Consider the following 22333-nt stretch of genomic DNA (forward strand, 5'->3'; position numbering starts at 1 on the left):
TTTTCTGAGACATTTACAATGTATCTGCTTGAAATTACAGAGAAATTAATGCTTGGAGAGTTCTCTGGAGTCTGAATTTCTAATTCCCGTGAGCTGGTAGGGGGTATTTTTGCCCTTATTTTATTTAGATTGACTCAGCACCAGGTTTTTTCGTTTCTATTTTCTCGGTCTGTTGCAGCAGGGTTGTTAGGATTCAGCTCACAGAGACTTGTAACAGGAGAGCCATCAGCTGTGCTCGATCTCAGAAGGAGAGGATCAAAAAAGTCAGGGCAATACTGGGGAAGAGGAGCCGCTGAGGCAAGAAAAGCGATGTGTGAATTATAACTGGGCTTCCGCATTCTTAAAATGGGGGAGATGTGGCCCCTTCCTCCCTCACAGGGCTGCACCTGGAGGACATCAGATAAGGGTCTGTCCCAGGCCACAGACCCTCTACCTCAAGGGCTCAGTTATATTTCCAAGGCAGAAGAAAAATAATTACTTGCCAAACAGAGAGGTAACAACTAGACTGACCAGAGTGGTGAACCACCAGTGGGGTTTTTTTTTGTCTCAGGCAAAGAAGACAAATGCCGTGTATCACCCAGTCGCTAAGAGCGAGCTGCCGACTCCCAAGCTTAGCACCCAGCACACTTCCTCAGCGGGGAAAGGAGTCGTTACACAAGACGGAATGAGGCAAATGAAGTTTTCGTTGTGGATGAAGAGCGAGAAAATCTACTGACAGCCAGCTCAACGGGCTGATGAAACAGCAGCCCCAGGGAGACTCTTCAAAGGTTCTTTCGGTTATCTAATGAAGTGTGGTTGAGTTTTGACCCCTCAGCTTCAGTGCCTGAGGTTTTCTGTGAGTGTTTCAGGTCTCGCTCCTATCCCTGAGCTCATTGACTACTCAGAGAATTTTTTAAATCATATTTCCCTAGATTTGTAATGGTTTTCTTTCTCGCTGTGTGAAAGGCCACGCAACTGACAGAACAAATTCATCATATGGTGAAGCTGGGAGACGAACCAAGCCCAGGAGCCCACTGGAAGCACCGGGAACAGGAGGGGACCTCAGCCAGCTTGAGCAAACCACATCCCCAGGCACCGCTTGGTGAACAAGGCTCTGGCATTTACCAGTTCCCACGGCACTTGTAACAACAGCAGGTTAAAGAAATCAGTTTTATTTAGAGAGAAGGGACTTCTCTTAAAACTTTTGACTGAGTTCTTTTAAACCACAGTGGATAACGCACCATACTGCACGGCATGTTGCTGCACTGGCCAGGGCTCCCGTTGCCCTCATTAGCAAAGTTTTACCCTTTGCAAAATGCAGGTTTGCTCCCCCTTCTCCAGAGGTTACTGCCAGGAGCACGGCTTCTCCCCCCTCCCTCCCTCCTGACCCCCATCTGGGGACCTGCCCTCCCGCACCCGACCCCAGCAGCAGCCCTGAGACCACAGCTGGGGAAAAGCAATGACAGAGAAATGCATTTTTGGCTCCACTTCGCAATTTAAATTAAGGAGAAGGACCCGGGCAGGCAGCCCCCAGCCGCTGCTCTGCGTGTGGCTGCAGGTCCCTGGCTCAGATCACCGACACCGGTGGTATTGCTGCAGTCCTCCGTGCTGGCACGGGACTGACGGCAAACGACACTGCGTCAGCCTGCGATATCATAAAAACACCTTAGCTGAGGCTGCAGTGAGTTTATTTGGCCGGCCCAGCACCCACGGTGCCGTCAGCCTCTTGGCTAGAGCACGTAGAAGTCGTTGTTGTTGGACAGGTCGCTGTAATGGCAGAGGGCGAGAGCGGGAGCCTGTGCCGGCGGGGGCTCGGGTCGACTTCTGCCCTGAACCCCCTGCGCCGCAGGCCTGCCCGAGCCCGGCTTGCAGAGATGAGTGTCCCACCTGGGCTCGGCCACAGCCTGGTGCTTGCGCTTGAGTCTACTGCTGCCATTGCAATAGGTCCCACAACACCGGCACGTCAAGAAGTGCTTGGCTCGGTGTTTGGCCTTTGACTCAGGGGTCGAGGCTGTCCCCCCGGGAGTGAGAGTCCCCGCCGTGGTGCCCCGTGGGTCGGGCTGCCCTTTCAACCGGCTCCTTCTCCTCTGGACAGGGTCCAGGCTGATGTCCGACTGGGAGGAGCAGCTCTCGTTCCAGCCGGAGCCGGCGCTGAGGCTGCGCAGCGGCAGGGCGAGCCGCAACGCCTTCCAGAACTGGGAGCCGGAGCGCTTGGACTTCTCCCCCTTCCAGGTGACGAAGGAGACGGACTCCTTCAGCTGGAGGATGCTGGGGTGAGTGCACTGCAGCGGCCTGTACTCCACCACAATGAGCTTGGTGGCGATGGCGTTCTGGCACATGATGCCCAGCTTGAACTCCAGCAGGCTGATGCTCTTCTCCGTCAAGTAATCGGGACTCAGGACAACGATCATCCTGCGACTCCTCTGGATGAAGTCGAACACGGCTTCAGTGGTATCTAAGAGTGTAAGAGCAGAGGAATTGGGGTGCACAAGGGGGAGGGAGCGGGGAGAGAAAAGCTGAAGGAAGCTGTTTGGTGGCATACCTGCACAGATCCCCCCTCCCACAGAGGGAAACCTGGCACAAGCCCAGTGACTTTCAACTTGCCCACGCTCCTGCTGGCAGGGACTACAGGAGCAATAGCAGCATTTTTGCTTTGCAGTGGGTTTTTGAGAAGGCTGAAGTGGTAAACGAGAAGCCAGGATGGCAGGATAAGCCAAGACCGTACTCTGACTTCTGCACTGCATGGCATCACTCCTGCCCAGGGAAGCGCAGGCGTTTGGGAAAGGGCAGGTTGTGTTCAGGAACCACCTGCCCACAGCTCTGGCAGCCTTTTGCTTGGGGTGAACAAAGTGAAGTCATCACATCATCATGCCACAGCTCACACTGCCGAGGCTAAGATCCACCTCCCTCCCTCTCATCTAGCAATGGAAGCCTCCAAACCTAGAAAGCAAAAATGTCAGCCGTAAACCTCTCCATCAATTCCCCTAGCCATGACGGGGGGCGGCGGAGGGGAATACTGTCCTTCAAAGCATTTCTTGGGATTAATTTCAGTTTGTAAAGCTCAGCAAGATGCTTAGCTGGAAGGGTGCCAGGCAAGGGCAGCATCTCTTTTATTATGAATGTTGAAAAGCAGCAAACCTGAAGGATGTCCTTGGACTTCTATCCATGGCTTGGGATACAGTAAGCATATTGAAGGCGTCATGGCTAATGGGTGAGCAGTGGAAAGGATGGGAATTAATAGGGCTGTGTCACTTAGCAAATTAACCCAAGCTGATTAATAGAACTGTAAAAACTTTAAAAAAAAACACTCACTCACTGAGTACTGATGCCTGAGATGGGGGGGACCTGAGGACAATGTGGTGTTCAAGCAGAGCAGGGATCATTGGAGCAAGAACTCTTGCATACTCAGAGAGAAAAACCTCCCTGTTCTGAGGAGAGGAGCTACCTGCTGCTTCCATCGCCTTTCACGCAGCTAAAGCCTTGATTCCTCAGTCTGGAGACTCCCCTCCCTCCCTGTCAGTGTGACAATGGTCTTTTATATAAAATATATAAAAATATTTAATATAAAAATACTGTACCTTCCCTGCAATGGCAATGCCTCTTATTCTCCCAGCACCTGGCTGTCTCTTTCCTTATCTCACAGCAGAAGGTGCACCGTGTTGCACCTGGATGCATCGTATTTTAATATTGTACAGAGCAACACTTTTTTTTTTCAAAGATACGTGACTAGCTCTAAAACTCATTGTCACTAGATTAGATGGAGACCAAGAACTTGTGATCAGAAAAAGGATTGAACAATAATCTCCTAAGAGAGAACATAAGGCACTGTTTGGTTCTTTAATGTAATACTGGAATTTAAAACAAACTATTTGCAGTATTTTTTTCTTGTATACAAGGTTTGGGGGGATTTCCTCCCTCCCCCCCCCCCGAAACACACAGGAAAACATGGACTCACTGAAAGCAAAAGCAGATGATAAAGTCAGTCCTGTCAGAATTGCCACTTAACGCCATGAAACGTTCTTACCACCCTATTTCAAAGGCACAAAGAATTGGCAGCAATCTCCCAATTTGCTGAGTCCAGACCTCATTCAAACCTTTCTATAACCAATTGAGATCTATTTTGAAATCAGCCAAGCTTCAACTTTTTGTGTAAGAAAAAGCTCCTTTGCTGGTTTGAAAGGTCTTTCTTTTTGAAACTGGAATCACGGCATCACAGCGAAACGTAGGCAGGAGCAGCCCCTGGGAGGTCACCTTTTCTACCTGCCTGCTCGAAAAGCACAGGTTCAATTAATGTGAATGATTCCAACACTGCTGAAATGAAATGTTTTGATTGAGCTGACAGCGATGGTTTTCTTTTATCAATTTTAAACACTTTCTGAGACGCGACATTTTTTTGGCAGGGAAAATGCTCAAATTCCCAAAGATAGATTTTGTTTCTGAGAACGGGAGACATTTAGACTTGGCTGGCCAGGATACCTTGGGATGTTCAGTTTACAACGTAATCCCAGCTCACGAAAAATCCCGAGCGGCCACTTCACAGTGTGCGGGCAGGATGGTCCTTTCCAGTGACACCAACGGCACAGGATGGGACAGGCAGCAATAAGGCTGCAGGGTTTGGGTACCAACAGAGCTGGGAATTTGATACTCTCGGATAACTGCTTTATACTAAAAAAAACTTCCATCTTTACTACACAATTATGAAGGAGCCCGCATATTTTTGTTGGTTTACTTGTGTCTCCCCTAACGCACCCTAGAGATATAACAGTGTTATGAGAGCCATACGTTCGTCTCAGCATAATAAAAGCTGGGGAGGGGCATAGATCCCATACCCCATAGACCCTAAATCCACACATTGTCACAAGTATTCATTTTGCTAGTGGTGTGGAAGTGCTAGGCTCCCTCTCGACTTACCTGCTAGCATGCAAACAAGGGAAAAAGCCAATAAAATGGCTTGGATGAGAAAATAGGAAGCTGAATGAACCTTTTCTACCCAACTACCTGGAAGGTGATGGGCAAAGCAGCCTAAAAGTCAGTTTTATTTCTGTGGTTTGGGCAGATTTCCAAGATTTCTGTTCGACATTCTGGCTCGGTCTCTCAAGGTAAGGGATGGTGTTTCCTTCCCATCCTTCTATCGTGTGATTGACGAGTGAGTACTCTTCAGGTCAGAGACTTTGCGTGTGTGCATGTCTGCTGCTGGGTGACATCTGAATGCTGCATGTCACTGCGTTTCTGCTTTCATGGCCCTGGTGGCAGTGATGGTACCCTGGGATCTCTGCAGGCACACCATAAAACTGCCAGGAAAAAGCCCCCCTCTAAGGATGTATCCCCCAAAGATCCTGAGGCTTGGACTGCACACAGTCGTCTTTCTTTAACAGCCTTTCGCAGACGTAATGGGGAGGAAAATGACACTTATGAGAAATGCACAAGGACTGAAATGCAAAAGTGAAAATGTTTTATTGAAAAGCAAAATAAAATAATACTGACGCTTCACAGACCAAATAACACAAAGGCAAAAACATACAGAAAAGAGAAGGGAAAACTCTGGAACAGCTGTACACCATCAAATGGCACAGGGGGGGAAGACATTTTTTTCCAATTTGTGCCACGCTGTTTCCCCATGAAATAACAATGAGGAACTCCGTAGGAGCTGCATATTGGTAAATGTTAGGTTAGAACACAGAAACCCAAATGAATCAACTGAACTAGACAGACGCTGTGACAGAATCCCGTAATGGAAACCACGTGTGGCATAGGATGGAATGGCAGGCGTATCTGAGGTGCTTTGCAGATCTGCATTACAGCTGGGACTGGGCTTTACCCCTGGCCTGACAGCTCCCAGCAGCGCCAGTGGTAAAGCTCCAGGAAGGAACGGAGCCTGCTCCAGTGCTATCCCTTCCCATGCTGGACCCCTTCAGACCATCGCACCTCCTGCCTTGTGGGTGCTCTGCTGATGTCTCTCAGTAATCCTGTTCTGGGGTCGCAATGGCGCCAAGGGCCACTGCGATGTAACGCCAGAGAAAGTCCTGGTCTGTTGTTTATTTGGAAAACTCTTTGAATAAAACCAGCACAATAAATGAGGTGGATTTAACTTCTGAAAATAATCAGACTAAAACATCAGCAGAAGTTCTCTTGGTACTTCAGCCAAAAGTGAGATGGGATGTGGTGAGGTCTGGGATGTTAATTGAATTTATGCGTATTTTTGAGACAATTTTTTAGAAATTAAATTGGAATCTAACACAGTTCTGCTTTGGCCTCAGGGCCTTCCCTCTGCCTGCAGATCTGGCAGCCGATTACAGGGATGCTGAAAACACAAACAAAAAGGTGAAGCTGGGCAAAATGATGGGGTTGCAATAGCTTTGCGTGAAGCTGAGCATGGTTTTGGGTGCTATCTCATACAAACGAAGCTTTCTGGAGTGTGGGAAGGACCTCTGCCCCTCCACAGACAGCCACAGTAGAAAAGCTTGTAGCAGCAAAGCTTTCAAGCCCCTCTGAGCCACTGAGGAGCTCCACTGCCTTCAGTGAAGCGGACTGCAATTTTACCTGCTTAAAGCAGAGTTTACCTGGGGGGAGGGAGAACGAAGAGGAAGGTGAGAAAGTAGTTCTATTTGTTCTACTTTTGTACAGTACCTGCCCAATGGCACGGGTGTCTGCAGCTCCCCGCTGCCCTGGAATAACATTTATTAATCGTAAGATGCTAAGAGCCAGGGGCTTTGCCGGCGCCGGGAGTCATCCCCACACCTTTAAGGCTGGGCTGGTTACTGGGACGCCCTCGAACCTCCCCGCTCAGCTGGGCGAATAGTGCATAGACTCCAAATTGTAGTGCTTTTTTAACGCCATTATGAATGGCTCTGCTTCGCCCGCTGGACACCAACCGAGCGAAAGAATGAGTCAGAGCTGACTCAGGAGCAACCATTATCGAGAAAAAAGAAGCACGTACTTAGTGTGCGTAATACTGAATTCCACAATTAAGTGGCAGGCCCTCGCACTGGGAGCTACAGGAGCATGGGCACACCCCCAGAGCTTCTAGTTCCACGTGAAAACATTGTGAACAACAGTACCAATCAATGCCAGGGTCCCGCTGTGCTTTGGTCTGTCCTACAAGGGAAGGGACACTCCCCTTCTCAGTCTGAAAAGCCTGTCTACTTGGGGGTTAACTCACCAGGGTCCTCCCCTGCGCCTACTGCCTCCCATTGAAGCAAGGACTGGTACTCAGTGGTTTTTTTATACTTCCGATATGCGCGATGGTTGCAGAAGCTGAGATACATCCTCTGTTCTGCAACTCTGGGCTGGAAACATGATGGGTGGAGGCTTGCTTTGGAAAGCCAAGGCTAGTTTAAACCTGAGCCCTGAATTACAAATGTGATGTTGTTCATAGCCAGGCAGAGAACACTGCACCTTCATAAAATCATAGAACAATTTGGGTTGGAAGGGATCTTTAAAGATCATCTAGTCCAACCCCCCTGCAATGAGCAGGGACACCTTCAACTAGGTCAGGTTGCTCAGAGCCCCGTCCAACCTGACCTTGAATGTTTCCAGGGATGGGGCATCTACCACCTCTCCGGGCAACCTGGGCCAGTGTTTCACCACCCTCATCGTAAAAAATTTCTTCCTTTAATCTAGTCTGAATCTACCTTCTTTTAGTTTAAAAACATTCCCCGTTGTCCTATTGCAACAGGCCCTACTAAAAGCTGAACAACCCCATCTCTCCCAGCCTTTCCCCCCAGTCTTACCCAGCTGGACAGAGCCAGTAGTTTTTAGTAAGTTCAAATAAGTTTGTAGGGTCTCCTGGGGATCTGGACATAAATCCAGTGTCATCCCAGAGACCTTGGCAGCACCTTACATGATGCTTTTCCCCAGCCAGCAGCACAGACACAGTAGGTGGGTTCAGTAGTAAATTGGGGTTCCTTGCAGTGCTTGTGAAGTCCCTGAGTTTAGTCTACAAAGAAGCATCTCTCAGACATGCTCCATGGCCTGTACGAATGAGAGATTTCCCCTGGATTATGAGCATTACAGCCCTGAAGGATCTGGGGTACTCGGGAGACTGCAGAGTCCCAGACACCGATCACTTATTAGTAGAAATGCTACAATACAGTATCACCTAGCAGAATTTAAAAAATAGAAAATAAAAAATGCTTTTGTACCAGCCATTTCACATTGCCAAGCTATCTGAATGTACCTGTTCCTACAGAAATGTGGGGAGCAAAGATGAGGAACCTCAAGAGACTATGCTCCCCCCAGTGAAGCAGAAATCTGTGATCCCACAGGATGAGGACACGTATGAAAGGCTCTATACTGGAGCCACCTTTCAAACTGTTCCCCAGTCTCTGCAACAGGGACCAATGGCCAGGACGGAGGAAGGCGCTTAGGAGAGGAAAGGAGCTCTGTCCTGGATGCTAACACAGGTCCCATAGCACCTAGGTCTAGGAGTACCGGCCTATACAAATAACACACCATCACAAGGTGATGGCTGCATTCCCACCTGGATAGCCCAAATTTATAGACCTCAAGCCCAGAGCTTGTGTGGTCGACGATAAGGATGTGCACTTGCAGAGAGGAGGTGTATGCATCTTTGGTCTCTCTACTGCCAGGGCAGTAGAAAAGCTGCAGGGAGGCACGACTGAAATGCTTAGGACACAGTCCTTCATGGCAAAAACCCTGAGTTCCTTCCTACTCCTTGGCCTAACTTGTGGCTTTGGGGGGATTTGTTTTCTGATGGTGTCAAACATTTTTCAGGGATACGTATGAGCCCGTCGAGGCTCAAACTCCTGCTGATTTTTTTCACTGGCATTTCCACCTGCAGCTGCTTCCAGAACCTGCCCTTTGGGAACTTGGATTTCTCGCCTTTCCATTTAATGACAGTCAAGGCCGCCTTGGCCTGCTTCAGCTCCTTCACTTTGCTCTTCTTGATGGCTTTGTACTGCACTAGAATGACTTTGATGTTGCCCTTGGAGGCCATATTCTCTAGACCAGCCTTGAGCTCCAGCAGGGCCTGTGTCCCCTGCAAGACGTAGTTGGGGCTCAGTACAACAAGTAGACGTCGGCTTTTCTGGATGAAGCTCAGGGTTTCGTCTGTGACAACTGGGAGAAAGAAACATTGAGGTGGTTAGTGATGGCCAAGAACATGCTGCTGATCTGCTAGTGAGACACCAAGTGTCTCTTGAAGGGGACAACAAAATCCCTTGAAGGCCTTCTCTAGAGACTACACTGGTGCTTCCCAACCATGTAGGGCCTCCTACACCCTGGATGGTACCCACTGCCCCATACACTGACATCTACTCCCAGCCCCAGGCTGCCTACAGATGTGTTTCCTCCTCCCCACGCTACACAGAGATGCCTGAGGTCTGTACATCTAAAAGGCACTGTACCATGTGGCAGTGACACCACCCAATGCTATGAGGATGCCATGTGGTCAAGAGGGCTGCTCTGGTAGGCTTGGATTTAGCTTTCTTCTAGTGAGAGCGGAAAAAGAGACTCTCTGGAGCAAAGCAGGAAAACTGCCAGCTGGACAACACAAGACCTCAAGGAAAAGACTCAGAGGCGCAGGGAAGCCTGAATGCATACACTTACATCCTCCTCTGGCAGATGTCCGGAATGACTCTAGGTAATCCCTTCACTCCTCTTGCCCCAGGTTCCCCCCACCAAATACACACAATAGGTACCTACACCCTCCCTGAGTGTCCTCATGGGCTAATCTGCTTTGGAAATACTACCATCCTAATTCCTGTTACTCATCCAGCTGTTCCTGGTGTTGTCATCGATAAAAGTGGATTTGAGTGTTTCTAGAAGTGACAAGTAAACTGCTCTGAGGGCTTTTAATGAAGTGTCCCAAAAGTGGCACCCTTTGAGCTAGAGACATGTCATGGTAACTGTGGATCCTCTTTGATTTTCTAACATCTGCAGGTAGACTGTCCTTAAGCAACTTTCTGTAATTAATGTGAAAATTCCTTGTAAGTGTGAATCCCGGTGCTTGCACTCTCTGCTGCAGGATCTCCCATACTTCATTGACAAGGGAACGCTCTTGACTGGTCAGAAAATACAACGGAGAATAAAATAACGCTGACAGGCAACTTCATTTAGCTGTCACGCACGTTTGATTAGTTCCTGTCAGCAGACTCACAGGATAATCCATCTCCCACTGTTTCTTCATCAAGGACAACATAACTCTCTACCCGTGACACAGATGCACATTCTGGAAGCATGACACCAGCTGCCAAAAAGCTATTTCCTGGCCTGCTGTGCCTCCCCAAGAAGAAGATTAGTCAAATCCCAGCTAAGAAGCAACAGGGAAGCCCCAGCAGTGTTGCCAACGGCAGTGCAATGAGGAGCCACCCCAGCAGCGGTGAGGGCTGGCGCTGGATTGAGGCCTGCAGTGACTGCCAGGGTGAGCAGGGACGGGAGCGCTTCGGGTGAAGGGCAGGGAGCCCAGGAGAGCCACGCTGCGAACAAAATGAGACCCTCCAAAGGGAAAGGATGGCAAGAAGCAGCAGAGGGAACAGGAGGGAGATGCATGTCTTGAGGAATAACTGATGAGAACAGCTCAGAGCAAACCTGCTCTGAGCCTGGCACTGCCTTCAAGCAAATAAAGCCGGGGGGGTGCCCTGCCATGTCATGCAGGCTCTCTCTCTAGAAGAAACAGAACCAGGATTGCAGCTGTCTCTCTGTCCCCTCAGACACATATATTCATTTGCCCTCAAACTTAGAGGTGCTGTGTCCTGACAACAATTTAGGAGATAAATATCTCAGACTGATTCTGCTCCCTCTGTCACACAGCTGGGCTGGGACTCCAGCAGTCCCTCCTGTCCTACCTGAAAGGGACCCCAATGGTCTTTATCAGCACAGGTCCTGCCATCAGTGGGCTCCCAACCCAAAGCCCATGAATCCCAAGTGGGGTGGTTTGGACTAGCAGAAGTTCAGGCTTTGAACTTTCAGTAGGCATCAGGGATCATCGAGCCAACTCAGCCCCCAGGACACTGGAAACAGAGTGTTGGCTAGATTTGTGCCCTTGCTGTGGCACCTGTGTGACTCTATACCTATCTGCAGAGTTTCACAAACTCTGTTCTTGGTGATTCCCTGCATCCCTCCAGTGGACACTGTGTCCAGAATCTTGCATGATTTAACTTGAAACTAAAAAAAAAAAAAAAATCTACATCTTAGCGAAGAGATGAGTCTCACTACCTGCAACAAAGTACTCTTGATCATAACAACTTAATTGTATGCCGTGTTAGACACGGGCTTTCTAATTAATGAGGGTGAGTGGGAGGCCTTCTGGGAGGGCACGTTATCTTCTCACTGATGTTGGTATGGTGGTCTCCTCACCTCCCTGAAGCAGACACTCACCATTACCCTCTGTGAGCTACCAATCTGGTCCAGTACCACACTCCCCGCGTCTCTTTTCTTTCTAGCCTTGACTTTATCCCCATTTTTAAGACAGCTCAGAGGGTTTGCAGGAAGGTCAGTGATCCGACTCCCTCATGTTGATAGATTAATCGCTCCTGGGGAGAGTAACTGAAATGACCAACAACCACCACTTGCCCACAGCAGCTATTTGGTGGCCCGGACCATCTGCGACATTGTCACGTGAAGCAAAAACATTAGAAGATACCAACAAGAGATCATTAATGGAGACAGGGAAAAAAATAAAGGATAAAGTTAATCTGGATAGGCCAGCGCCTATCCATTATCAGCACCTCAAAGAACAATAAACAGAGGATGCGCATGGAGCACAGCCCCCTGTGAAATACTCACTCCCCCCGGGGAGGCTGTCTCGGTCGAAGATACACAGCTTGTACCCAAACTCATTCTCCAAGACTCCCCGCAGCGTCAGCAGCACAAACTCCTCCTCCTCCGCGTTGCGCGCGTAAGACACGTACACATCATACTCCTTCCCGTCTGTGCGTTGGGAGCATAGAGAAACACAAACGGCAGAAGAGACACTTGTGATACTGCACATGCTGAGCCTTTGACTTGCTTCATGGGAAAAGCAGGAACGAAGGCTTGCTTTCAGCCCGGACACCGCAGGTTAAGGCACATTGATTTCCATAGTTACAAGACAGCAGCGCTGCCTCTCTGATTACCCAGCCTGAGCGTGCAGGTATTCAGACACTGCTGGGTTGCTGAGGCCATGAGACCACAGCAGGCCATGAGACCAACCCTTTCTGTCTAGGGTCCTTTTGACATCTCTGATGTTGCTGCCTCTCATTGCTGTCTATCTGCATGAGCAGTCCCACCAGACAGAGACTTGCACCCTGCCTACACCCTCTGAGAGCCGTCGCACCCCCTCGGCAGGTTCACACCACAAGCTGCGAGGGCTCGAACACCCTCCTCATCTTGCAGAGGAAGAAATCTCAGCTCCAAGTCCCAAGAGGCAAACTCCCAGTAACACAGGGAAGCTGTGGAAGAACTGAGGACAGAAGGGTGATTTCCAGACCCATCCTTTTGGACGCCTTCCCACATTTTAAAGCAAATCACCCTGGATTCCTGAATCCTTAACATAGAGTCACCAGAGAAACCAGGGACATACTGAAACTTGCTGACTTATCTTGACCACCTAGATCAGATGAAACAGCCAGCCATCAGCAGGGCAGTGCCGCAGGGAGCCTGACACATCCATGCTTCACCTCTGCAGAGAATAAAGAAGACTTCTCTCTCCTTTCCCCTCACCCAAGCCTGACTCCTCTTGCTCTAAAATGACCCACATGACTGAATGCGTGCATAGAAATGGAAGGTCAAAATGTCATTATGCTGTGAAGAGGGTTAAAAATAGGTTATATGAAAATTCACATTAAAAAAATGAAGGGTCTGTCCCACAGCAGGATAAAATAAATGTAAGCCCTTTGACTACTTACCTAGAATGGTTTCATCTGTTCCAAAATGAGCCCGATAGAAGAGGACCATTTCAAGCCAATAAACATGATAGACGACTATCAGCACCACAACGAGCAGGATGGTTGCTCCCAGTCCACAGGCCAGCTCCACGGTGTACTTCGGTGCTACAACTGGGTTCAAAAAGAAAGAGGAGGTCTGGTTTACAGAAGAGTTTGAGCCTTCAGCTAAGCAGAAACAAACTTGTGTCAAACACCACGTAGGAACAGCCAAGAGCCAAGCTGGCTTTCTTTTCAGAGGAAGGTGGCCAAGCCAAGGCTTTTCTGGCAGGACGCATGATGGCTGGTGACTCTGGAGTCCCCATTCTGGGTTACTAGGTCTGGTTGAGCTGGCAGAGGAAGTCAAAGCACAGGCTGGACTTCTGTCTCTGAGCGAGACCCTGGGAGTAACCAGATGGTAGAATGACTTGTTGATGGAAACCACCCACACGATCCAAAGCCAGCTCATGAATGTGACCTTCTCAGCAGTATACACAAACTCTGGGGACAACACAACAGCACTTACTTCTACTAGAGCCAGCCAAAGCTCACCTGCAGCAAAATAGAGGCATTGGCCACCATTTTCCCTCCCCATTAAACACATACAGTTCTTGTGGCTTGTCCCAGACTGACAGCATGGATGTAACTAGCCATTGTTTTGTGATTGTTTTCTACCAGGAAAGAAGAATCACAGTTCATCACAGAAAAGCTGAAGTGCTTGCAAACAAACAGGACAACCTGTAGAGATCAAGCCAGAACATCACAGGCCCCCCTCCAGCTCATACAGTGTCTGTCACACCACTGCTGCTTCTTTGTACTAAGGACAGAAAATAACTGTTTTAACTGTATCCCTGGGCAGCTCCATTTTTATGGCGATTCCGGTGGCAGCTGACATGCACACTGGCAAACTGCACGATGAAAGAACACCAGTGAGTGGAAACATCAACAATTTCCAAAATTTAACAAGTTTTATTAGAAACTTAATTACAAAAAAGAAAATGGAAGAAACTTAACAACTTTCACTAGGTGTTGGTCAGCGGAAGTACACGAGGAGGACAGGGAAATCATCCAGAAAAAGCAGGAAACATACATAACCTAATGTAACGAAAGAGTTGGAGCCAAAATACATAGCTACTTGCTAAAAACTGGAAGACCAGTGCTGAGGGGTTTGGTTCTGGCATGCTTGATGTTCCTATGTGCAGTGGGATGGCCTGCAGTGAGCTTCGCTTAAGTTTTGCTCTGCCAGCAGTGGCTGGGGGTGGTTCTTGGGTTTCGCTGTGGAACAGAGCAGAAAGCAGGGGTGGTGAGCAACCAGGTCTGCAGAGCAAACCCACTCAACTGCCCAGGAGCAGATGGGGGAGGAAGAAAGAGTATAGGACAGATCAGTCCACTAGAGAACAGCATTTGCCCACCACTGTATAGAGAAAGGATCTGGACATTTTAGATTCGCTTCTGCTATGTGTACAAACATTATAATTCCAGAAGCATTATGTATGTAGGATGAACACACTGGCAGATGGTTTCAAGCCTTTCTCAGTTGTGTGTTTGGTCTATCGTTCCTTCCTAATGATGCAGAAAAGCTTCATCTCAAAGGAACGGGACTAAAAGGAAGGAGAACAAGTACCAAGAAGGAAGAGAAAGAACTCTTCCAGTAAAGACCTCTGTGAGCCATGCTAATAGGGCAGAGTGAGGGGAAGAAGGTGTCTGGCATGAGCTACACAAGGCAGGGCAACATCCCTTATGGGAAAGGGCAGGTCCAACCTACAGCAAGCAGGCGTTGAAGCTCTGGATGAGGTTGATAAGGAGGCAGAAATATACACCTTAACCAGGAAATCTCACATACCTATAGCGAACGCTCAATTCTTGTTACTGAGAAGTCTGGGAAACAAGAACAAAATCTTGGAAGAAAGAAAGATGTAAGGAAAAAAACCCCACTAAACAGAGCTGGATCAGCCCATACTATCCTTGCCGAGATGGCTCTATCTAGACTGGAGCATCACCACAGCAAGGAGTAAAACCACAGAGTGTTGTGGTTAGACTGTCTCGCTCCCTGAACAAGGTCAAGGAGCGCAGTCTGCCTTCTGGAGGACGCCAACTGGTAGCTATTGCATCACACAAAACCCTCATACAACCAAGTAACCTGAAATCATTTCAAGCAGCCCATCCCCTCAGGTCTGCTTCAGTTGTGGTACATGGATGGGATGAGAACAACAGGTCTATCCACCCCTCTTCTCTCCGCAGTCACTTGACTGTGGCAAGGTATATGTGACATTTTTGCTCCCTGTCTCCAAGAAGCGTTGCAGTATGACAGCAATAATACAGTGGTGCATACAGAAGAGCGTGTGTTGGGGAAAAGCTCAATGGAATTATTTGTTCCCCTACTGTTTTGCAGGGCAAGGCTCAAGGCAGGACCGTCAGCCCTCTCCGAGCATGCCTCATTTCTCACCCGTGCTCTGCAAGTATTTTACCTTTCATGCGCACTATGGCCTGGCTACGGTCCTCGCCTTTGGCATTTCTGGCATAGCACGTGTAATTCCGTTTCAAGTCCTCTGGTGTGGCTTTTGCAACTGTTAGAGTCCTTATGACAGTTTTGTCTTCAAAATCTCTAGTAATTTCACTGTAAGAGAAAAAAAAAATAGAGCGTTACATATGTGAAACTGGAGCCAGTTCTTAGTGACAAATACTCCTTTCCCTGACATAACCAAACCCTTTCTTTTAAAAAAAAAAAAAACCAACACCTAAACTGATATTTATAAATTGATACACACTTCAGTTTTTCATACAGCTGCAGCTGCTCCTTTATCTGATTTTCCTTAATATTTATTTTGCCACTCATAATTTTCTCATTGCAGCCGTGTCACATTGTATTTTAGAGGCAAAGGAAGTTCTTGCCTACAAAGCAACGAGATCTTATGAACTCAGGATTCAGAGCCCACGTCACATTCTCTGTGCAATCCTGGGTGAGTCACTTAGTCTCTCTGTGCCCGAGTTGATCATCTACAAAATGGAACAGTATTTCCTTTTGCCTTTCCTTTTTCCATGTAGGTTTGCAAACCAACTGGGGCAGCGACTGCCTTCCACGTGTAACTCAGCACTGAGCAAACTCAACCTCATTTGGGTTCTTAATGTAACTGAATCTCTGTTCCTCCTAATCAATACTATGTATAATACTACTTTTTCATTTTCAGCCTCTTTTTTAAACGTTTTTATCACTCATGCTATTTAGGAACATTCCTCTAAACAAAATTGTGTCTGCCCCTGTTTTAGAAGTCCCACAATAGCACCAGCTGTTGGCACGACTACCAGGACCTGAAGAAGTGATGATGTGAACTAGTAAACAAAGCTCACTCAAATCCTTCTGACAAGACACTGTCCAGGTCTGGAGGCCTCCTCCCTGGAGCTCATCGCAGCATGGTGCAGACACCAGGGTTTCTGATTAACAGGAAAGTGGGGGACTCCACACTCCCTTCCCAGGGAAAGCAGGACGGTTGCATGTCTGTAACCCACACCTCTCTGCAAGACCCAAGAGAGAATTAGATGCAAATTAAGGTTCACATTACAATGTTACCTTTGTGTGACTTTTATCTTGGGGTCCATGATGTCATCTGTGTTTTTCCCATCGATGGTCCACCACACCTCGGTCCGTGAGTCCTTCAAGAAGGTGAAGAAGACCTCACAGGACAGAACAAGGTCATCTCCTGGGAAGAAAGGACCACAGTGAGGTATCGCAAAGCGGAAACAGCATCACCCTGACTTTTGTGCTTTCCAGTGATCATACCAGCCTAAGCTCTGCCTCCCTTCAGGAGGGAATGAGGCCAGCATCTGCCTTCAGACATCTGGTAAGAGTTTAACACCCCGGACAGGTTGATTTATGACAGACAAATAAATAGGAAAAAATATCCTGGCTTCTCAAATGTATTACAAATTCCTTGACTGCACCAAATGACCCATCCAAAGGGAGATGCTCCATGCCGACCACTTCCCTGGAAAGCTGGGAAGTGTTAATCATCCCCACTGCACAGGATATACATGCCATAAAGCAAAGGATCCAGCTCCACAAAAGCATTTTGGTGTGGGAACACTTGTTCAGGCATCTAACTTCCCCTCAAGATCAGGCTTGGGAGTGTGAATATCTTTGTGATCAGCCCGTAAGTGATTTTATCTTATAGAGTAACTATGGAAGAAGCCTGACCTTCTAAGCCAAAAAAAATGCTGTGCTTTAAAGTGAAGACTCTGCTGTTAATCCTCATCATTGGCATCACATTTATCGCAGCAATGTAATGGGACACGATCCATTCAATATAGGGAATTGCTCCAAAGAGCTATCAGTCTAAACAGATGGGGTGGGGGAAGGGGCGTGGTACCCCACTACACAGTGCTGTAAGGCCAGCAAAAGAAGAGCTGTCATTAATTAGGAAGTAATCAGCCAAAAAGGAAGAGGAGATGAGCAAGAAGTGGCCAGAAGGCTGAAGCTACCAAGGGGCTGAATGAGGGAGGGTTGGAGCAAACCACAGCCAGGGACAGGGCTGAGGCAAGGTCCTACAGCAATTTCTCTAAGCAGCTGAGGGTCTCCGTTTCCTCCTCTTCTGCAGCTGCAGTCCTGCATCCCCGGGGCTGAACATCTATCTTTACTTGTGCTTGCAAAAACAAACTTTTAAAGCTGCGCTCTCTTATTCTGGCATGGAGAACTGGCACCCCACGCAGTCTGCCAGGCAACTTGTGGCAGCTCGTGTGCTCTGTGAGGGAAAGCACCGGAGATGCAGTGGGAGAACTTCTGAGCCTGGTTGGGTCCTCCTGTCCCGGCCGGCAGGCTGCCAGGGCAGCAACAGCAGGCAGCGAGTGTTGCAATTTACCTGCTTCCACTTCATAGACAACTTTCTCATTTGGAGAGGTGAACTGTGGTGGCAAGGCCTTGTTAGGAGATCCTGCAGGAGAAAACAGAGAGCCCCCCGTGGGGACGTGGGCTTCAGGAGAACCTGGGGTCCTTGCAGCCTCGCTCATGATGCCCTCACCCCCCACTGCACATGCCCCAATCTAACTTGTGATACAGTCCTGCTGCAGGGTCCCATGCAAAGAGAAAATCTAATCCTAGTCCCCAAACTCAGGGCCAGACCCAGATTTTGATGCTTCTCCAAAGTTTAGGTAAATATAGGTACAAGTTTTTGGGCCTCTCACATCAGAACAACTCCTTATCCCTCTCATCTCCTACTCAACATCTCCCACAGGGCACAACCTGTACCAGGTTTTTTTTATTGCTGCTTCTAAAAAACAAAATAAAACATCGTTTCCCCTTGCAAGTATTTAATTCCATTCTTAAAGCAGCAGTTGCCATGGGACTCAGCATGTGCTCTACTGTTCACTAGTTTTTTAAGGTCTGTCTACAATTCCCTGGCAGGTAGACTGAGCCCTTGTGACTGTGACGGACCTGTCCAAGCACTAGGCTGTGTAACTGGAGCCCTGCCTGGCTGATTAACAGTCTCAGCCTCAGCACGCAGGGCTTTGAGATTGCAAGAAGACCAAGGTAAATTGGCTATAACGGGACAATCCTACAAATAATGACCAGCAAAGGGCACTGGAGACAAAAATAAGAGTGACAGGGTTATGCATTCACATGCCAGCAGAGGGTACCCCTGGCCATCTCATGGGCTGTACCTGACCAGCCTAAGCCTGGTCACCCTTGTGGTGTTTGGGGCATTTAACATGGCAGTGGGTAGGACCTCCAGTGGAACATGTCCTGGGCAGTCATGCGAGGCTGACCCCAGCAAGCAAAAATATACCAGGTCAGTTGGGTAACGTAGATTGAGCACAACCACAGATGGATCCTGTGACAGACTCTTCTAGCTGTTTTCACCATTTCTGCAACTATCCACCTGCATTTTACACATTTTAAAGTCATTCTTACCCACCACCTTCATCTTTATGGTTCTGGTGAGATTATAGGTTCTTCCATGGTCCTTGAATGTCACAATACAGGTGTAATTCCCTTTATACGCACTGCGGACAATGCCGATGACAAGCCTGGGCCCTTGGGGGTACCGCTCATAGAAGCCATTGATCAAGTTGCAGTCCTGGAGTCAGGCAGAAAAACAAGTGAGTTTTGTGATTCAAAAGTAAAGATACTGGTTTAAACGCTACTTCAAAGATGTGTTTTTCAATTATGAATATGATACTTGGGATTGTGATGTAGGTCAGACCTAAACATCATGAACTTTGAGCATGTTGGAATAGAAACTGGTATGTTCACCTTGAAAATGAGGTGATGAAGCAGATGACCCTAAGTTTTATCCCACCTTAAATACAGACAATTTTATAAAAGAGAGATCTCTGATCCAGAAGTACATTTGCAATCAAGGTGAGCACCTCAGCAGAGCGAAGAATGAAAGTAAAAAGAGACAGGAAGGAAGAAAATGATGATGTATTCACAAATGGATACTAAGACTAAAGGACATGTCCCCTGTTGATGTCAGCATGTCTAACTCTTGCGGGACTAATCAAAGTACCCTGACTGACTTCATCTGAGGATAAGGCCCCAAAATTGGCAACTGGCAAATGAGAATCTGTAGTACAGAAACCTTAATAACTCTTCTCTTTCTGTCAGGCGAGGCAGGAAACCTCTGCCAAGTACCAAGCTAGAGATCCCTTTTCAGAAAGGGGTTATGCAGATGACATCTTGATTGTCATAAAACCTAGAGATGTGCACATTTTCTAAGAGATTATTTCTGAATGGTACATTTCCAAATCAGATACATCCTAATGGGGCAGTTTAAGACAGGGGTCATATACCATTTTTAATGATTTTTATTAGGCATGGGATGACTTGCTGCCTGAAAAATTACTTCCATGGGGCTTTTTGTTTCATTCTCCTAATTGATTGTTGAGATGTGAATTTCAATGAATGGTACAAGTAAAGCATTTCAACTCTTGGAGTGAAACTGCTCCTCTTGGATACGAAAGTAAATTTTCCTGAAGGGTTTTAGAGTCAGGGTTTTTTTGGGGGGATTTTTTTTTAATTTTTTTTTTTTTTTTTAAATCAGCAGATACATTTGTTACCAACTTACTTTATTATTAAATTCACTCATACAGAACCTTCTATCTAGAAATCCAAAAGCACTTTATAAGCAGTTAGAGAACTCAGTCCCATAACCCTCCCGGCTGCACATCCCCTGAGAATTCTTATTCTCTCTTGACTAAAGGCATCCACCTAGAGAAAACACTGAGGTCAAAATTTAATAAAATTGAGAATAATTCTTTAGGCAAAAGCCTGAGGATGACTGGAGCCAGCCTAATTATCAGAGCAGTATGGAGGGTGGGGTAGGGATGTCTGAATCTTCAGAAAAGAGGTTTGCTAAATTGCGTCACACAGGGCACCCATGGTTCTTGCAGGGGCCTGATGTACAACTTCATTTCCTGACCTCAAAGGATTTTGGAAAGGATGCTATTTTCATTAGCAGTGGTTTGGGATTTGTTTTGGGTTTTGGGTTTGTTTTTTTTTGTGTTTGGTTGGGTTTTTTTCCCCCACAGAAGAGGGAATATGAATCACAGGTTCCTTTACAGACGCAGTGACTGGCTCACCCAGCAGGTCAGGTATACTGCCCGCAGCTGAACTGAGGCTCCTAAATCCCTGCTAGAGTATTCTCCACTTGATTTGACCTCCATTTGACAATGCCGGTCAAAAAAGTTTCAGTGTTAGCTTTCAATTCCCTTCCAAGAGCAGTTTTACCCTCGAACTCAATGGAAACAAAACTCTTAAAATTAGTAAAGCTTCATTAACACCTTCATCACGGGGAAGACTCTGAAACATAGCTCCACGATTCTCATGCCAACCATTGCTTTTTCAGATACAACACTGTATTCCCTCACTGCCCAAGTAAGTCCTTCTTACCAAGTACCACTTGATGGTTGGTGTTACACTAGCAGGGTAAAATCCATCGATATCTGGACATACGATCTTCTCATTGGCATGCTCCAAATAGAACATCTCCTCAACAGGTTTCATTGAATGGCTCACACAAGAGTGTTGGTCTTTTGGAACAACCTCCAAGGGAAACGCAACTTTGCTGCAGTAGGTTGTATTTCTAAGGACACAGGAGGATAGAGCTGATTAGTTGAAACTTGTTTACTCCTATAGCAGCGGAATGAAATAAAAATCACATCTGCAATAACGAGCATCATAGCGCTGATGAGGTACATACAGCCTTAGTTGACTCATTTATAAATGGGAAAGAAAACACCATCAGAGATGGCCACACTAGCTCAGAAAAGCCTATAAAGATGACTAACAAGCAACATCCACTCCCCTGCTGGTAAAGCAGATAATAGGGTCAAAGACACGGTGAACAAGAGACAATGCGAGGAAGGTCAAAAAGAGCTCATATGCTCAGTGCATAGCAGATGCTATGTTCATTTTATACCACACTCAGAGGCACTTTTAATTTCCTAGAAGTCTGAATCTCATGAATCTTTGCCAAATTAGCATGCAGCCAAAACATTACCCCTGCATCCACAGCTATTTTTACTCTAGACATACAGATCACTTCTTAATGGTGAGTGCCTGCGGATTTTGCCATGGGCACAGCAATAATATTTTCATGGACACTTACAGCTAGAAAGGAGAGGCATGTTCATTAATGTTTCCAAGGCTCCGAGCATTATTACAATGTAAATTGGCTCAGCACTGAGCAGTCTTATAATTGTAACATCCTTTTCCCATTAATGCTTATGTAAATGGTCTCCTCCCTTCAGAAAGATCTGGTGCTAACAGCATAATTTTCCCGCTTCCATGAAAGTCCTTCGATTACGCTGAAGACATAGAGAAGCTGCACCACACAACCTACCTGAGCATGCAGGTATAATTCCCAGTGTCATTGAGAAGAGCAGGCCAGAACCAAAGGGTGTCTTTCTCCTTACTGATGTGATTGTCAGGGAGACGAAAATTAATGGGCTCCTCCAGATCCCGGTCCTGCCCGATCCTGTACCAGATGAGGGTTAAGCCAGCAGAATGGGCTGTGCTGTAGTTGTACTTCAAGAAGGTCTCGAAAAGCGGGCATTTGATCTTGGCAGGCTCCCCATCGTAAATCTGGATCTGCTTCATGGTGTCCACACCCCAGTCATCGCAGCGTTCTGCAGCCAGGAAGAACAAGGTACCTTAGCTTGCAAGTCCGCAGCAGAAACACAGTTCTGCCCACATTCCCCACAGCCCTCGGTCTTGTCCCCGTTAAAATAAGAGGGAAAAATATAGCGTTTTCAGTAGAAGCAAACTAGGCTTTCATAAAGCAGAGCACAAATACCGTGTTCATTTCTAGAGAACCTTAAAAACTCTGCTTTCATTTGTACATCTCCTTTCAAGTTATTTATCCCTCATCAGGACAATACAATAGGATAAGATATTCCTGCCTAACACCAGGCTTCCTAGAGAGCTCCAAGAAAATTCAACCCTAAAAATAACCAGTATGGAAAGATAAAATTTGGATGAAAACAATGCCAGAGGTGTGTGT

The 22333-nt window shown here is 47.3% G+C and overlaps 1 protein-coding gene across 6 annotated transcripts in view; it reads right to left on the bottom strand.

Annotated features, from left to right (window-relative positions):
- Positions 1–1137: 1137 nt before the first annotated feature.
- IL1RAP (interleukin 1 receptor accessory protein) overlaps positions 1138–22333 on the bottom strand; it is a 50181-nt gene continuing 28985 nt past the window's right edge. For 3 of the 6 annotated variants that reach the window (XM_074591892.1, XM_074591891.1, XM_074591890.1), the window contains exons 3-11: positions 21674–21959; positions 20722–20914; positions 18742–18907; positions 17693–17764; positions 16408–16537; positions 15308–15456; positions 12825–12974; positions 11725–11868; positions 5410–9057 (exon numbers count right to left, since the gene is read on the bottom strand). In XM_074591892.1, the coding sequence (XP_074447993.1) occupies positions 8621–9057; positions 11725–11868; positions 12825–12974; positions 15308–15456; positions 16408–16537; positions 17693–17764; positions 18742–18907; positions 20722–20914; positions 21674–21959 (1727 nt within the window). In that variant the 3' untranslated portion in view covers positions 5410–8620. Of the gene's footprint in view, positions 2435–5409; positions 9058–11724; positions 11869–12824; positions 12975–13947; positions 14115–15307; positions 15457–16407; positions 16538–17692; positions 17765–18741; positions 18908–20721; positions 20915–21673; positions 21960–22333 lie in introns of those variants that run through there. The other 3 variants (XM_074591889.1, XM_074591887.1, XM_074591893.1) reach the window with 2 other exon arrangements.

The sequence above is a fragment of the Larus michahellis genome, chromosome 6 (assembly GCF_964199755.1).
Source record: "Larus michahellis chromosome 6, bLarMic1.1, whole genome shotgun sequence".
Lineage (NCBI taxonomy): Eukaryota > Metazoa > Chordata > Aves > Charadriiformes > Laridae > Larus > Larus michahellis.